The following is a 17,823-nucleotide window of genomic DNA, read 5'->3' as shown; positions in this document are numbered from 1 at the left end:
AGGGATCTGTCCAGAGCAGGGAGTGGGGAGTGGGGGGGGGGGGGGGGGAGGAGAGCAGGGGAGGGGGGAGAGGCAGGGGAGGGAGCGTGTGATGGAAATTCCACAAACACCAGCCATACCACAGGAAATATTAATCCTAAATTTAGAACCCAGAAAACTATTTGTGTTTTTGGTAATTTAAAACTTTTATTTCCAACTACTGCAGTAGCAAACACCAGTAGTGATTTTGCACGGCAAGTGACACCCTTTTAGTAAACAAGGTCACAAATTAGTACTCTAGCAACACTCTGGCCTGTTTGGAGATAGGAGAGAATTACTACAGCCAACCCTCTATTACAGACTTACACTTCCTCCAAATTCTGCAATGAAAATTCACCTTGCCCCAATGAGTAAGAATCATCATCGACATGGCTTTCCTTGTTGTAAGCACTAGCTCTTCCTAGTTGCTCTGCACCAGGGGAAATCCCCCACTCAGGAGCTTTCCTACAGTTTACACAAACAGCAGTCAACTCAGCAGTAATCTACGATACTGAATTTTTAGTTCAAAGTAGCGCTAGTTATCCTATTATATGCTTCCTCTGGGAGTAAAAAGACACACCACTACAAACATACAATGCATCAAACTTCTATTTTATTGACAGGAGTCCAAAATGAATACAAAAATGTCTCCTCTGTGCACGCACACGTGTACACACACACACACACACACACACACACACACACACACACACACACACACACACACACTTCCCCCTTCAGAGGCTTATGATCCAAGTCAGGTAGATTAAAAGCTAAGGATCTATTTCAGTTTTTATAATGAACCTTTTAATAAAGGTTTAATAACACGTCACCAATTTCAGAGAGCATGTGGTCCCATAATCACTTTTAAGACCTTTAACTCAAAAAAGAATCAGGTCCCGCACTCATCTGCTTAAACTGGGCTTAGAAATGTTTTATGCCACCACGTTACTTTTATAATCTGGTAACTGGGCAATTCAAAAAAAACAAAAATTCTCCAAGTGTAGCCCTGTGGCATGTGGAATGGTGAGAGATGCCAACTGTTGACCAAATTGGCAAAAATAAAAGATTTTTAAGTATGAATGGAGCTACTATAGTCCTGCATCACTGCAAAATGTCAATGAATGATAGAACTTACTGAAAGATCAAAACTTGAGTGGATGTTACTTAGGACGTATCTGTGGTGTCTATCATACTTCAGTAGTTTGCTAAAAACTAAAGCTAAACAAAGAAAAGCCGCTCACTTACAGATCGTTTGCCATGTGCCTTTACTTTTACTGGGATCATGTACTGAACAGAAGATGCACAGCCCACACTTCCGGCAGTGACAGCAAAAGCCTCATCTTATTTCCAGATCACATGTATGCTTCCTCCCACACTCGACAAGCTTTGACAAGCACCCCGCAGTTTTTGCTTCAGACCATGCCGAGGTACCACCACTGCCTAGTTATAGATTATGCACCCATTTCTAGGAAAGAACTAATACCTCCCTCAACATCAGTTCTGCACTGTTTCTGGTTTATTATACACTTCCCAGACAGCAAATATGTGCAAATGTTGTGGTCCATTTATACTGCTGTTTAGTCATCATCTTCCTCCTCTTCTTCCTCTTCCTCAAAACTGTCTTCAAAGCCCTCACTGTCCTCCTGGTCTTCGTCCCCTTCTATTGCTGTATCCCACTGTGGGTGGTTCTCTGGCACAGGCTTAGCCTCGTGAACTTCCAACTGTAAGAAATTAAACAGAGATAGCATAAGTTTGAGGAGGAAGAGTAGCAGAAATACCTAGTAGAGAAAAAGTTTTACTCCTACGACAACAACTATAAAGAAACAGATTCTGTATACTTCTAATTTAACATATTCATTTAGAACTGACACTCAAGAAATCAAAAAGGCAATCCTACTGACATTTACATGCAATTTTTAAGTGTGTGCGTGTGTGCATGTCGGTACTAGGGAGTAAACCCACAAAGTGAACTCCCCCAGTCATTTTCTTGTCTATTTTCGGGGCAGAGAAGGAAAGAGGGAACTACTACAGAATTGCTCCGTCATTCACTGAGCTCCCCCGGTGCTGTCCAGGACCTGAGCCCAGAGAGAATATACCACTGATCCCTTGACATGAACTAGTAAGTGTGATTCTTGAGCAAGAACCTTTTACTGACTTTTTAAAAATCTTTTTTTAAAAATTAATTTATTATTGGATAGGGAAACTGAGAAGAGAGGAGGAGACAGAGAGGGCGAGAGACAGAGAGACACCTATAGGCCTGTTTCACCACTCGTGAAGCTTGAGCCTGTGCACTGTGATGTGTTTAACCAGGTGTGCCACCGCCCAGCCCCTCTCTTACTAACTCTTCAATGGACAGAAGAAAAACTCAAGCCTGACTTTCAAAGAGGGATTTTTTTTCCAGCCTGCAAATTAAGTACAATTCTATGGTTGATAGAAAGAAGCCCGGTAGTTTCATGGGAACAGCAGCAGACGGTGACTGGCTCTCTCTACACCGAGACTCCTATGCATAGCAACAATGCTTCCGGCAACCTTTACTCTCTCGAACAGGAAGCATGCCTTAAAAACCTCAAGTGAAAAGGTCAGTACTGATGGAAGTGTATTTAAACAGGATACAAAGTGCAAACTCTGAGCTGATTAAAAAAGTGAACTGGTTTCAGAAATAGACATCTGAATAGGTCTATGGGAAAACATGAATTTATCTAAAGCAAATGTAACCCATTTGGTGAGGTCCTGTAATGTTAATCCATATTAATTCATATTGAAATGTCACTAATTTACAACCAAAGCTGTTTTTTTTTTTAATTTATTCATGAGAAAGGAGAGAGAGAACCAGATATCACTCTGGTACATGTGCTGCTGGGGACTGAACTCAGGACCTCACGCTTGAGAGAGTCCAATGTTTTATCCACTACACCACCTCCCAGGCCACCATCCAAAGTTCTTAACCTGTACTTTTTAAAAAAAAAAAAAAAATTTATATTTATTTTCTCTTTTGCTGCCTTGTTTTTCATTGTTGTAGTTATTATTGTTATTGATGTCATCATTGTTAGATAGGACAGAGAGAAATGGAGAGAGGCAGGGAAGACAGAGAGGGGGAGAGAAAGATAGACACCTGCAGACCTGTTTCACCGCTTGTGAAGCGAGCCTCCTGCAGGTGGGGAGCTGGGGGCTCGAACCAGGATTCTTAAGCCGGTCTTTGCGCTTTGCTCCACGTGCACTTAAGCCACTGAGCTACCGCCGGACTCCCCCAACTTGTACTTTTTTACTATTTTATTTATTTACTCTGAATGAGATCAAAAAAGTGAAAGGGAAAACACATACACATACACAAAGTTGGCAACTGAAGACCTCAGAACCTCAATTACGCATGGAAGACTTTTGCACAGTCTACCAACTACATCAATTGTCAAGTAGGAGGCGGCCTCTAGCATGCTGAATTATAAATTTACGAATTAAATTATGAAGCATGAGACGGCCTCTTTTCCCTCTAGTATATTAAATCATAAATTATAAATCTATGAATTAACTCAAGTATGAGACGGCTACCTTCCCTCCCTCTACTGTCTCAACCATCCACGCTAACAAACAAGCACAGTTTTGACTGCCCAGTACTCTCACCTTCAACGCTTTGATCTGATCTAGACCCATGTAGGAGTCTGATCTCAGAAATACCGTGTACTGATAATTCCCAGGCTTGCCTGGAGCAGGAAACTTCAGTTCTACCTGGAAGATAAAAAAACAAATAAGTAAAAACAGCTTTTGAAGTGTGCATTTTGAAGACTGGATGAAACAACTGTCTCTTCTTAAAATTCTTACGCCAGAGTACTTAGTAGCTGGGTGGCTCAGATGGCACGGGGATCCGCTAACAGCAGCAAGCACGGACTAGAAATGGAAACGGAATCAGGAAGGCTTGGCAAGGCTAATTAGCGCCGCCACAATGAGAAGCATATTCCATGCTGAATATTACTCAGCAATTTCAAGTAGAAGTAGGGCACAGTAGTAAAATTAATATTGTAATTAATAAAATAGGTTTTATCAGAGATTACTCTTCCCTGTTCTTACATTGGTTTTTAAGACAAAAAAGTATAAATCCTAGCTCTAATACAATGAGGGTAAAAATCAGATTTTTTAAATAAAATATTTATTTATTCCCTTTTGTTGCCCTTGTTGTTTTACTGTTATATTGTTATTGATGTCGTTGTTGGATAGGACAGAGAGAAAAGGAAAGAGGAGGGGAAGACAGAGAGGGGGAGAGAAAGACAGACACCTGCAGACCTGCTTCACTGCCTGTGAAGCGACTCCCCTGCGCTACCGCCCAACTCCCCAAAATCAGATTCTTATAAATACAATTAAATTCTGGAGAGGAAGAGTAAAGGCATGTGTTCTTAAGATATAATAGTAAACCCCCTAAAAAAATCGCAAACGGGTTTTTGCACATTCTACAGATACTTTCTGCTGAGCTCTCCCCGGCGGCCCAGTGAGTAGCTACAGGATGTGTCTTAGTGGGCGCAATACCGTAAGCCAAACAGGACAGTGATCCTGAAAAGTGTTTCAATGGAGGAGGACAAGAGCAAGCTGCCTCGCCTCTGCAAAGACTGGAGCCGTGCTGAGCAATTACCTCCTCCGTGTCCTTTAGTGTACACACGTGATATGGCATTGATATTAACGTCTGTTCCTTCCTATCTGCAATATAAAGCCACCACCATTCTTGCTTTTCCTGCAATAAAAACAAAAGTGTAAATAATCGGAAAGATCTAGAGAAATGCACTTTTGGCTTACCTTCCATGAATCCACTGCTCCTGGAGGCTATTTTTTCCCCGTTTGTTGTCCTGTTTTTTTTTGGTGTTTTTTTTTTTTTTTTTTTATCATTGCTGTGGTTATTATTTGTGTTACTGATGTCGTTTTTGGATAGGACAGAGAGAAATGGAGAGGAGGGGAAGACAGGGGGGAGAGAAAGATAGACACCTGCAGACCTGCTTCACCACTTGTGAAGCAACCTCCCTGCAGGTGGGGAACCAGGGGCTCGAACTGGGATCCTTATGCCAGTCCTTGAGCTTCACGCCATGTACGCCACTGCCCAACCCCCATCATCCTTCTTTTATTTGCTTCCATCTCCACCAGCTACGCAGTGCCTGGCAAAAACCAGATGTTAAATAAAACTTGCTGACTAAATAAATTTAACAAGTTTAGAGCCACCCTCCGCCCAAGAATGTTGTATGCACATCTGGGGTTTCAAATGGCCACTTAAGCCCCATTGATGGGCCTTGGACGAAACACTCTTGGTTAATCCTAAGTGGATACTTCACTTATAAGAGATTTTCGTGGAGGCTATAAACTATTAATACCTCTCACTGCACAGGATTTTCGTAAGCCCGGCATTTCTAGTTACACATCCTAACATATTAGGATCAGAAAAAAAAGATGATTAAAGAAATGGCTGACAGAATGTACGCATATGAGAAGCCCAAGGGAGTTTGGGAGGCCTGAAAGAAGCAGATCTCAATGTGTTTAGTGGCCATCACTAAACTATAGCACATGGCAATGGTGGCTTATGGGCCAGGGGTGGCACATACCTGACTAAGCTCAAATTGCAGTGCAAGGACCCAAGTTCAAACCCTTAGGCCCCATTTACTAAAGTGAGAAATCTTCACAAGTGGTGAAACAGAGAACTGCAGGTATCTTTCTCTCTCACTATTAAATTTCTTTTAAAAAAATTTTTTTTAATTATATTTATTTTCCCTTTTGTTGCCCTTGTTTTTTATTGTTGTTTTAGTTATTATTGTTGTTGTTATTTATGTCATTGTTGGATAGGACAGAGAGAAATGGAAAGAGGAGAGGAAGGCAGAGAGGGGGAGAGAAAGATAAAGACACCTGCAGACCTGCTTCACCGCCTATGAAGCTACCCTCCTGCAGGTGGGGAGCTCGGTGCTCGAACTGGGATCCTTACGCCGGTCCTTGTGCTTAGCACCACGTGCACTTAACCCACTGTGCTACCGCCCAACTCCCCACTATTAAATTTCTAAACAATGACTGATTCACCTACTTAGTAACTTGTGTTTAAAAAGTGAGGAGAGGGCTCCCTCGCTTGGTGTGATCGCAGCCCCGCGGCAGCGCGCCGTCCGCATTTCCAAGAGATCCATGGGCAGGAGCAAGGGCCGCGATGACAGATTACGGCGAGGAGCAGCGCAACGAGCTGGAGGCTCTGGAGTCCATCTACCCCGACTCCTTCACAGTATTATCAGAAAACCCACCCAGCTTCACCATTACTGTGACCTCTGAGGCTGGAGAAAATGATTAAACTGTCCAGACTACTCTCAAGTTTACATACAGTGGAAAATACCCAGATGAAGCCCCGCTTCATGAAATACTCTCCCAGGAAAATCTAGATGACAGTGATATCTCAGACATTTTAAAATTATTAGCATTACAGGCAGAAGAAAACCTTGGTATGGTGATGATCTTTACTTTAGTGACAGCTGTACAAGAAAAACTGAATGAAATAGTAGATCAAATAAAAACTAGAAAAGAAGAAAAGAAACAAAAAGAAAAAGAAGCAGAAGAAGCTGAAAAGCAATTATTTCATGGCACTCCTGTTACCATTGAGAATTTCTTAAGTTGGAAGGCCAAATTTGATGCAGAACTCTTCGAAATTAAAAAAGAAACGAATGAAAGAAGAAGAACAAGCTGGGAAAAATAAACTAAGTGGGAAACAACTGTTTGAAACAGACCATAATCTGGACACATCTGATATACAGTTCTTGGAAGATGCAGGAAACAATATGGAAGTAGACAAGTCTTTGTTCCAGGAAATGGATGACTTGGAGCTAGAGGATGATGAGGATGACCCAGACTACAATCCTGCTGACCCGGAAAGTGATTTGACTGACTGACTGAAGGACTATCCCTGTCTGCGGAGAGGCTTGACTACCACAGCATCTGTGGCTATGTTGAGGGGGTGTTAATTTTCCATCCTTTTTTTTCTAAGAAAAAAAAATATTTTTCAGGAGAATATTCTTCTGATAGCTTTCATCATTGAACTTATTAATAAACTGACTGTAAACATTGAAAAAAAAAAAAAAGTGAGGAGAGAAGGTATCTAAAATTATTTAAAATGTTTTGAAGTTAAAAATAAAATAAATGCTCGGGTTAAGCGCAGGTGGTGTGAAGCGCAAGGCCCAGCCTACGGATCCCGGTTCAAGCCCCCAACTCCCCACCTCACCTGCAGGGGAGTCGCTTCACAGGTGGTGAAGCAGGTCTGCAGGTGTCTGTCTTTCTCTCCCCCCCTCTGTCTTCCCCTCCTCTCTCCATTTCTCTCTCTGTCCTATCCAACAACAATATCAATAATAACTACAACAATAAAACAACAAGGGCAACAGAAGAGAATAAATAAATAAATATTTTTTTTAATTTAAAATAAAATAAAATAAATGCTAAGACAGTTTAAGCACCTAACCAAAATAACCTCCAGGCTATTCAAGATCCAAAGCAAGATTTTAAAAATAACTTTATAGGAAATGTACCCTTGCAACAACAAACACTCTATAAATCAACATTTCCTCAATAAAGTGATACTGGGGGGGGAACATTTTACTAAAAACTGTGTCACTGGTAAAATGCTTTTAAGCGAAAGCCAGGTGCACTGTCTATTGCATTTGTTCTAAGGCATTAAAAAAACAGTAGCAACAACACAAGGGCAAGACTAGCCTGATTTTTGTTTAAGTCAACGATGAAGACTAACACAATAGACATATGATATATCTAAGTGTGTCTACGCTTGGTACAAAGTGGGCGAGAACAGACCCCAGGAGAACTTCATGGACCACACAGCTGCTGCTACAGCTACTCAACCCCGCCACTGTAGCACAAAAAAGGAATGTGCCACGCGTTCCAATACAACTTTATTTACAATGAAATTCCTTTCACAAAAATAGGCAGGCAGATCAGATACACCTGCAGAGTCTAGTCTGCCAATGCCTGTTTTAAAGCCACACGAATCAGGACTGTTTACTTCTCTGGACCCTGCTCTTCGCTGTGTTATAAAGATGAACTGCAACGAGGCAAGAAAAATACAGGCTGGGATACACGGTACACAGAAGCGAGCAAATGTCCCAAAACAGGCCAGTTCATCTACTATCTAAATGGTCCTGACATCTCATTGTCAGAACCACCACTGCCAGAGCAGAAACGTAAGCGCAAAGCTATGTTCAAAAGTGTGTGGGGAGTTGGACGGTAGCGCAGAGGGTTAAGCACACATGGTGCAAAGCACAAGGACCTGCACAAGGATCCCGGTTCGAGCCCCCGGCTCCCCACCTGCAGGGGAGTAGCTTCACAGGAGGTGAAGCAGGTCTGCAGGTGTCTATCTTTCTCTCCCCGTCTCTGTCTTCCCCTCCTCTCTCCATTTCTCTCTGTCCTATCCAACAACGACATCAATAACAACAATGAAAAACAACAAGGGCAACAAAAGGGGGGAAAAAAAAGGCGCAAAGCGCAAGGACCTGCACAGAAGTGTTTCTCCTATAGCCCTCCACATCTGAAGAGTGTCTTTCCCGCTCCTCTCCTAAGCTTGTTGGTTAAATGAGACTCACAAATATTGAGACCAGTGAATATTCACTACTAACAATGCAACTGGAAGGTGTGCAGAATAATGCACAGGAACGGTGTGGGAGAGGCCCAGGTTTGACTCTGAGCACCACCGCTACTAGTCAGAGCCAAGCAGTGCTTGGGTTAAGCCAATGAATAAATGGTGGCCCATCAAGGACAGGCCACACGTAGCACCTGTGAACCAGAACTCACAGGTGACTGAGAAGCAGCTGAAAAGAAAGTGAATGAAGAAAGAAAAACACTAGGTGTGACTCACCTCAGGGAAGTAAAGACTATAAACAGGATGTGTTATCTTTGACTTCGTTTCCAGGAGAGCTCTCTCCTTTCGCTGTATACTTTGTTGTAATTCTTGCCACTCCTGGTAGAAATTAAAATATTTAAAATCAAGTATGTTTTCGACCATTCTGAGGAGTTGCCACCTCCATCCAATTATTATTCCTGAGAATGCTAACTACCACTGAGTCCAGTCCCACAAATGTCATCAAACTTCGCAAAGACCCCCGTCATAAATCAAACCTAACCTCCTCAGCGTCAACTATGCTCACTCACGATCTGACCCCGGTCTTTTAATCCTGCCGGCACTTCTCACTGCCCCATGTCAAACTACTGCTCTGAACTCGCCAAGCTGTTTCACTGCTCTTAAACCCCGTTTTGGCATTTTCTCCCACGTAGGAAATTCCTATCCTTTCCTCTAGGGTCAGTTAAAGCGTGAAGTACCACAAATTGCCTTCCACTTCAGGAATTGGAATCCACTCAGTGGATTACTCTTTTCTTTCTATTATCACTGCACCTGGCATAAAATGTGCATACCACGACATTTATTTACATGTCTATAACTATAACATTTATTTACGTGTCACATTTGCAACTGACCAACATAAAAAGTAGGAGCTCTTCACTTTTGGCTTTATGTTCTTGTCATCTAACTAACATAATGCGTGGTATATGACAGGCAATAAGTAATTACTTTATTTGTGTTACTAGGTGTAGACTATGTTTTTAGTCTTCTGGAGAAACAAATCTGTCAAAACCCTAAAAGTCACCTTTTTTTTAAGCCTAATATACTCAGGAAGAATGCCATCAATTCTCTCCCAAAGCAGGCTGGTATCACAACTGCTTTGATGAGTTCAGGTTCCCTGGCATAATCATAATCGTAATTTCCAAAGTACAAAGACAGTCAAAAGCTAGCAACTGCTGCCGACAGTCCCCCGACTCCCCTCCCACCCAAGGACAGGCACATTATTTCCTTGGGCGCTCACTTCGTTGACTTTCCCCATTCCATTGTGTTTTTGGTTTCTCTTTCTGCCTCGGAGACTGTTTAAAACCCTCTTTTTCTCTCCGACACTGCAAGTGGTAGTTTTAGGTTAATGTACCAGTCCAAAAGGAGAGGGCAGATCAATTTATTTGCAGTGAGTACCTAAAGGTCGTTGTTTGCATGCCATACTCTTACAGTCTTCTCATAAAATCGTGCCAACTAGATGCCGTGCAGTGAGATGGTTTTCTAGTCTCTACATCTTCACGATCATAATAAATTCCCTAGAGACTCCCTGTTTTCCTAATGCCTTCTATTAACTCTTATGCCAAAGTGGAATTTTGTAAATGCAAGTGTTTCCCTCAACCCAACCTCTTGCAGAGTCTACTATAAACTTCTGTAATCATTGAGACTTCCAGTCCCAGGCCCTAATCTATGTAACAGTAAGAACAGTAGGATCTTCGGCCCTTATTAGATATACATAGATATACACTATATCTTTGACCACTAGCCCATACAAATGTCCTTTCAAAATAATGAAAAGTATAAAATGTACTGGTATTGTTTTAAGTCAAACAAGCAAATTTAAAACGGCCAAAACCCCCCACGCCCCCGAGCAATAATCCGAGGCGTAACTGCGGCGCTCATCTGCAGCGGCCTTACTGCTTCATCGTCTCCGCTTTGTTTCCCATCTTGCTCTCGGTCAGAGTCTCTGTCACTGCCGTCGCCCTTTTCGCTTTGGGAGTCTCTATTGGTCTCTTCTCCTTCAGACTCGCTGCCTTTGTCTGAAACTTCGTCTTCATCTTCCTTTACTGCAGCTTCCTAAAAGGGAAAAGCAGCCGCAAAAGTCGTGGTTATCTCAATGAGTAAATACCCTTCTGAGTCCCTGGAGCTGACCTAACATTGCCACTGCAATCAAAGTGGCTTGAGGCTGTGCTTTCAACATTTAAACAGAACTTTAGAGAACGATTAACATTCTTATGTATAGTTATGTGGACAGACTGAACATTCCAATGTTAACTACCAAAAAAAGTAGATAGAATACTTAAACAAAACAAAAAATGGTTCCTTAAACACATTACTAAAACTAATGCACCCCCCCTAGGTAAGACTAATCAAAGAATACATAAATGTCAAAACTAACGATGAAAGTGGCATAACTACGGTCCCCTAAGACATTAGGAACGGGTATTATGAGATTATGAGTAGCTTCATGTCAGCAAGTTTGGCAACTTAGAGGAAATGGACAAATTCCATGAAAACTACAATTTACTAAAACCAGTGTAAGGAAAAGCAGCAGATCATGTTACAGAAATGAATCCTAGCTAGATAATTTGTTTAAAGCTCTAAGTACAGAAGGCTTCTCTAGAGAATTCTTCCAATATGAAAGCGATACATCTAATCTTATAAAACTCTCACAGGAAAAAGAGAATATGCTCCAATTTGTTGAATTCGGTCAACATGAACCTGGTACAAAACCTAGCGAGGTTATTGCAAGAAAGGAGAATGGCAAACTGATATTCTCTCGGAAAAGCACAGGAATCCAAGCCAAATGTTATCAAACCCAGGTAAGTATTTAAAATCTAAATTTCTAATACTATATTATACCAAATGTGATTTGTTCAGGAAAGGCAAGAAGAGTGAACTTCTTGTAAATGCACTGATATAATTTGCCACATTAGAAGTAAGAAAAATCATATAATTACCCTGTTGGTGGGGATCATTTAATATAATTCAGTATTTATTCATGATGCAAATTCTCGGCAAACTGAGAACAGAAGGGAGCACTTACTGAAACTGCAAACACCCTGGCGCTAATATCACCCTTGGTAGTAAAATGTGTGTTTCCTCCCTGAGAATAAGATAAGGGTGCCCACAGTCTACTTGGAGTCAACATCACACAGAACATTTTCAACAGGGAGAAGGTGGAGGAGCCTCAAGCAAGTGTGTCCTTGCCTAACAAGCCCACTATCTCCCTGCTCCTGCGTGTCAATAATAACAAAAATAAACTTACACTGCCGACAACTCCATTTGCCTGCTTTTGCTTTTGTTGTTTTGACTGTGATAAGGTCGCAGGTGCAGGTTTTTTTTTTAAAGTTTTCTTCTTTTTTGACTTAGCCATTTTCTTGGGCCCTTTACTCTTCTGTTGCCATACTGCTTTTGCCCTGTTCTTGTTGGTATCGCCCTGCTGTGAGTCACAACATACAGGAGGTGTTATAATGGCAGTTTCCAATATTCTGATGGAAATGCCAGTCTCAGTGTTTCTGTGAATTCAATTATTTCCCACATGCACGCAAGTCAGTCACAACTAGACATTTCTCTCACTCGGGCAAGAAAGAAGACTCAGTTACTCACCATATCGTCTGTGGGCTGCTCTTCTGCAGCACAGATAGACTGCTCCTTCTCAAATACTTCCTAGAGGCAGAGAAAAAAGCATCTCAAGTTTGCCAGCCTCTACTGATAGTGCCAGTCAAGTTTAACTAGTGAAAAGACTAGGTCTAAGGGCAATGACAAGAGAATACAGCAAAGTCAACTCCTGAAATTTCCCACATCTACCTTGCACATATTTTGAAAAGGATGGTCTGATTAAATTTGTAAATACAATGACTTTATAATTGTAAATTTGTGACAAAACCAAAAATATTTCAGTTCTGATTTTATCTTCTGTTTTCAAGGCAATGAGATATATGTTAATGTTATAGAAATCTGAATATAGTAAATTGGTCCAACCACTGTAGAGAACAGTCTGGAGAACTCTCAGAAGGCTAGAAATGGACCTACCCTATGACCCTGCATTTTCTCTCCTGGGGATATGTCCTGAGGAACCCAACACACCCATCCAAAAAGATCTGTGTACACATATGTTCTTAGCAGCACAATTTGTAATAGCCAAAACCTGGAAGCAACCCAGGTGCCCAACAGCAGATGAGTGGCTGAGCAAGTTGTGGCATATATACATAATGGAATACTACTCAGCTATTAAAAATGGTGACTTTACCGTTTTCAGCTGATATTGGATGGACCTTGAAAAATTCATGTTAAGTGAAATAATTCAGAAACAGACGGATGAATATGGATGATCTCACTCTCAGGCAGAGGTTGAAAAACAAGATCAGAAAAGAAAACACAAGTAGATCCTGAACTGGAGTTTGTGTATTGCACCAAAGTAAGAGATGGGTGGTTGGGAGAGCACAGGTCCTGGAAACAGGATGACAGAGGACCTAGTGGGGGTTGTATTGCTCTGTGGAAAACTGAGAAATGGGGCAGGGGTAGATAGTATAATGGTTATGCAAAGAGACTCTCATACCTGAGGCTCCAAAGTCCCAGGTTCAATCCCCTGTACCACCACAAGCCAGAGCTGAGCAACGCTCTGGTAAAATAAAAATAAATTTAAAAAAGAGAGAGAAAAAGAAAACTGAGAATGTTATGCACGGTCTGGTGGTGGGAATTGTGCGAAGCTATACTACTTTTATCCTATGGTTTTGTCAAGATTTCCTTTTTAAAAATAAAAATTTAAAAAATATGTTATGCATGTACACACTATTGTATTCACTGTCAACTGTAAAACATTAATCCCCCAATAAAGAAATTAAAAATAAATAAAATAAAAATGATGACTTTGCTGTTTTTAGCCCATCGTAGATGGAGCTTGAAGGGTCATGTTAAGTGAGATAAGTCAGAAACAGGAAGATGAATATGGAATGACTTCACTCACAGGCAGAAATTTCTAACACTGAAAGTCTCAAGATTGGTATTAGTTTATTCATTGTTGTGAATGAAGTAGACAGCTTTATACCCAAGAAGTGGGACATCAAGAGAAACCACATACCAGACAACTGCCCACTATCTAATTTACTTAAAACATCACAGAAATGATAAATTCAGGACTTAAATTCCAGTGAGTTCTAGGTGACAACAGTGCATTATGTTTAATAAATGTCCTCAAATTATTAAAACAAATAAAAACAACTCTAACTGCTTGACTCTTGATAACCCAATTGAAGGGTCAGCAAACTATGGGCCACTGCCTGCATTTGAAACTCAGTTTTACTAGACTATAACCATGCCCATTATAAGTTCAGTAATATTAGAAGTTATATAACTTATAAAGCCTAAAATACTTGTGATCCACAGATCTTTATATACTGTCTGGCAACTCCTACTTTAATTATCTCATCTATGCTGGTTTCTTCATTTTTTTTTAAACTTTTTTATTATCTTTATTTTTTTTTATTTTGGATAGAGACAACCAGAAATTGAGAGGGAAGGGTGAGATAGAGAGGGAGAGAGACAGAGAGACACCTGCAGCATTGCCTCACCACCTGTGAAGCTTTCCCCCTGCAGGTGGGGACTGGGGACTCAAATCTGGGTCCATGTGCACTGTAACATGTGCACTCAACCAGGTGCGCCACCACCTGGCCCCGTTTCTTCATTTATCAGCTGGATTCTAGTGTTAAACCACGCAGGAGCAGGTGCATTTAAAGACTGGAAGATAAGCACAGAGATCTCTGCTTTTCCAGAGTTTGCTCATGCCACTTTGCTTTATAACAAAAGGTAAAAAATGCAAATAGCATTCACCATTTGTTTTGCAATGAGTTACTCTAGAGGCAATGAAAACCCCAAGCAGCAAGTGTGGTAACTTCACTGCGAACAACTTTTCAAAGGCTGCTCTGTCTTTACTTTATGCCCACGTAAAATGACATGTACTAGTTCACATAATTTAATAGGCGGCTTTCCATGTAGAAGTTAATGATAGCAGCTTTATGTTGGCTTCTATAAGGTTTTCATACGACGTCCTATTTTTAAGTAGAGAAACCTGCACTTGATTCTTTTCTGTCCCCTCCTCCAGGGCAGGTTTGCTTTTCTTCTAGCAATTACCCCAGAGTGTCAGCCACCCAACAACAAATTTAAGGTCCAACTAGTAGAGGTGGACTCTAAGCCCATCTCGACCACTGTCTAGGACACTCCATTTTCCTGGCAGATCCATGCAACACATGCATCTTTCATGGGCTACCATGAAACCAACATCTTTATATACCTTACAACGTATGATTTAAATTTCTACTTAATTTTTTATTTTATTTATTGGAGAGAATTCGAGAGAGATTGACAAAGAGGAGAGGAAGGGGTGAGAGAGAAACAGACAGCTGCAGCACTGCTTCAGAGCCCATGAAGCTTCTCCCCTGTGGATGGGGACTTGAACCCGTATCCCTGAATATTATAGCATGTGGACTCTACCAAGTGCAGCATGACCCAGCCCCTACAACATATGTTTTTACTACCAGACATTTTAGACATGGATTTAAAAAGGTTGTTTCCTACAGACAGACAAGAGACCCAAGAGGAGAGACAACTTAAGATCTACCACAAACTGAATAAATTGAGTTGAAATACTACAATCTGGTTAAATATAAAGTATAACGGTAACTTGGGAATAATATATTTCTATAATAGAAAATGAGCAAAACAGTACAGAAGCAAATACAATACAGATTCAGTGAAAAAGAATGAAAAGAAAAAAAGCACGTGTGTGTGTGTGTGCGTGTGTGTGTATATGTGTGTTTGTGTGTGTGTGTGTGTGTGTGTGTGTGTGCGCGCACGCGTGCACAAGCCACGTGCTGTAAAGGTCCACACAGTATAAGCCCAGAAGAAAGATATGAAAGGATATACTTAAGATAGAATTCTGGTCATCTGAGACTGAGGAGTTTCTTGGGAGAAATTAGTGAGCAGTGATAATTCATGATAAAAAAAAAAACATATTTACTATAGATATTCATATATTGAGTATCTAAGGGGATGAACTTCAAAATCAAGAATCTCATAGGTAGGGCTTTTAAGTGATTTTAGTTCAGATAGACAGATAGACAGATAGACAGATAGATAGATAGATAGATAGATAGATAGATAGGGGCATTGCCTGAGTTTTTTTTTTCCCCACATAAGTTGAAAAGCTTATTTTCTTTCTTTCTCTTTTTTTTTTCTTCCACCAGAGCACTGCTCAGCTCTGGCTTATGGTGGTGCAGGGGACTGAACCTGGGACTCTGGAGCCTCAGGCATGAGAGTCTCTTTGCATAACCATTATACTATCTACTGCTGCCCCAACAAGTTTTTATATGATTAACCTAACACTTTAAGTGACTTACAATGAGAACATAAAATTAACATCTAATTTATTTTTTCCAAGTCATTTAGTGAGGATAAGAGTCTACCAGACAGTCGCTGACACATGGGACAGTTTGTCATCCCCTCATGACAGGTGTCTGCAAAGCACTCCTTCCCCCAACCTGCGTCCTTTACTATGCATCATGACCCTCTCTCTCTACCCCTTCACATCCCCTCCCCCCAGAGTGCTTTGCTTTGGGGCAACAGACATGCAACTTTGAAAGCATAAAAATACACATTAATGCAGTGGGCAAAGCACTGGAGTTTCAGGCATAGGAGCTCGAGTTTGATCCCCAGCACTGCATGTGCCAGAATGATGCTCTAGTTCTCTCTCCTCCTTTTTCTCATAAATTAGGTAAATATAAAAAAAACTCAAATATTACTCACCTCCATTGTTTGCCTTGTCAATTTAACAAGCACTGTAACTAAGGACCCTACTGTAATGTTGTTGCTATCTTCATCATCCAATACTGTAGGGTGATGGGAAAAGAAAAATCAAATGTGATAAATCAATGGAAACAGCAAAACCCCACAAAGCTTAACAAATTATTCTGGTACAATAGCATTCCAAGCCCACTATATTTTAAACGCAATAGAAAGTAATTTACATTGACCTTACGTAAGACTTAGTAGATGACTTCAGCAATGAACTCTTTTAATCCTTAAACTACTTCTGTGACACATTATTATTTCCACTGTAGAGGAGGAGAAGATCAGAAAGGAAGTAAAGTGTCCAAGGTCACATAATGGCGGTATCAGCACTGCCGAGTTTCAGATCAGTTTTTTTCAAACAGAGTTTAACATGGGATTATATCACCTCTCTCATGGTGACAGAAACTAAGTTCTGGGGCCAGAGTAATAGCTTTCTTTGGAGAAGCACTGTTTTATTTGTTTGATTATATATATATGTATATATATATATACTTTTTAAAGTTGTTTGATGTTTTTACTCAACTCTGGTTTATGGTGGTGCCAGAGACTGAACTTTGAAGCCTCAGGCATGAGAGTCTCTTTGCAAGACCATTATGCTGTGTGGGGCCCAGGCTCAAACCCCAGGCCTCCCTCTTCGTCATTCATTTCTGTCTTTCTTTACCTGAAAACGTCTGGGCAGAGCCCTGATAAACAGATAAGTAACTAAGTAAGTGAAATGGTGGTGAGACTGGGGGTCCCAGGAAGCAGGCCACCCAGTTGAGCACACACTCAGTCCAAGCCCCCAGCTCCCAGCTGGAGCATCGTGCGGAGAAGCTTCATGAGTGCTGGAGCAGTGCTATGGTCTCTCTCCTCTTTCCCTGCCTCTCTCACCTTCTACATGGAGGAAAAGAGATAAAAGATGAAAAAGTCGCACAAGGACCGGCGGAAGGATCCTGGTTCAAGCCCTTGGCTCCCCACCTGCAGGGGAGTCGCTTCACAGGCGGTGAAGCAGGTCTGCAGGTGTCTGTCTTCCTCTCCCCCTCTCTGTCTTCCCCTCCTCTCTCCATTTCTCTCTGTGCTATCTGACATCAACAACAACAATAACTACAACAATAAAACAGCAAGGGCAACAAAAAGGAATAAATCAATATATTAAAAAAAAAAAGAGGAAAAAGCCTAGCTGCCAGGACCAGTGGCGTCATGCAGGAAAGAAGGCCCAGCAAAGCGCTGGTGGCAAATCCTTTTCTTCAAAAAGGTGCAGCAGGCGGCGGCACAGTGGCTGTAGCTTTGGAACTGGAAGCATGACGTCTTGATCCCCCGGCATCACCAGCCGGCACCGGCTGAGGCTGTTTCTCTCTCAAATACGGCTTTTGAAA

General features: G+C 41.3%; 1 protein-coding gene and 1 pseudogene across 1 annotated transcript in view; one reads left to right on the top strand and one right to left on the bottom strand.

Annotated features, from left to right (window-relative positions):
* Positions 1 to 609: 609 nt before the first annotated feature.
* The window catches only part of SEC63 (SEC63 homolog, protein translocation regulator), a 55,331-nt gene continuing 38,117 nt past the window's right edge, over positions 610 to 17,823 (bottom strand). Inside the window, exons 14-21 of the mRNA XM_060190668.1 lie at positions 16,424 to 16,506; positions 12,230 to 12,289; positions 11,889 to 12,062; positions 10,538 to 10,696; positions 8,879 to 8,980; positions 4,640 to 4,738; positions 3,640 to 3,744; positions 610 to 1,742 (exon numbers count right to left, since the gene is read on the bottom strand). Coding sequence (XP_060046651.1) covers positions 1,599 to 1,742; positions 3,640 to 3,744; positions 4,640 to 4,738; positions 8,879 to 8,980; positions 10,538 to 10,696; positions 11,889 to 12,062; positions 12,230 to 12,289; positions 16,424 to 16,506 — 926 coding nt within the window. The 3' untranslated portion in view covers positions 610 to 1,598. The remainder of the gene's footprint in view (positions 1,743 to 3,639; positions 3,745 to 4,639; positions 4,739 to 8,878; positions 8,981 to 10,537; positions 10,697 to 11,888; positions 12,063 to 12,229; positions 12,290 to 16,423; positions 16,507 to 17,823) is intronic.
* Positions 6,074 to 7,100, top strand: LOC132538166 (RWD domain-containing protein 1-like; annotated as a pseudogene).

This window comes from Erinaceus europaeus, chromosome 4 (assembly GCF_950295315.1).
Source record: "Erinaceus europaeus chromosome 4, mEriEur2.1, whole genome shotgun sequence".
NCBI lineage: Eukaryota > Metazoa > Chordata > Mammalia > Eulipotyphla > Erinaceidae > Erinaceus > Erinaceus europaeus.
Note: the sequence above shows the minus strand (reverse complement) of the source record. Positions and strands in the feature narration are given on the sequence as shown.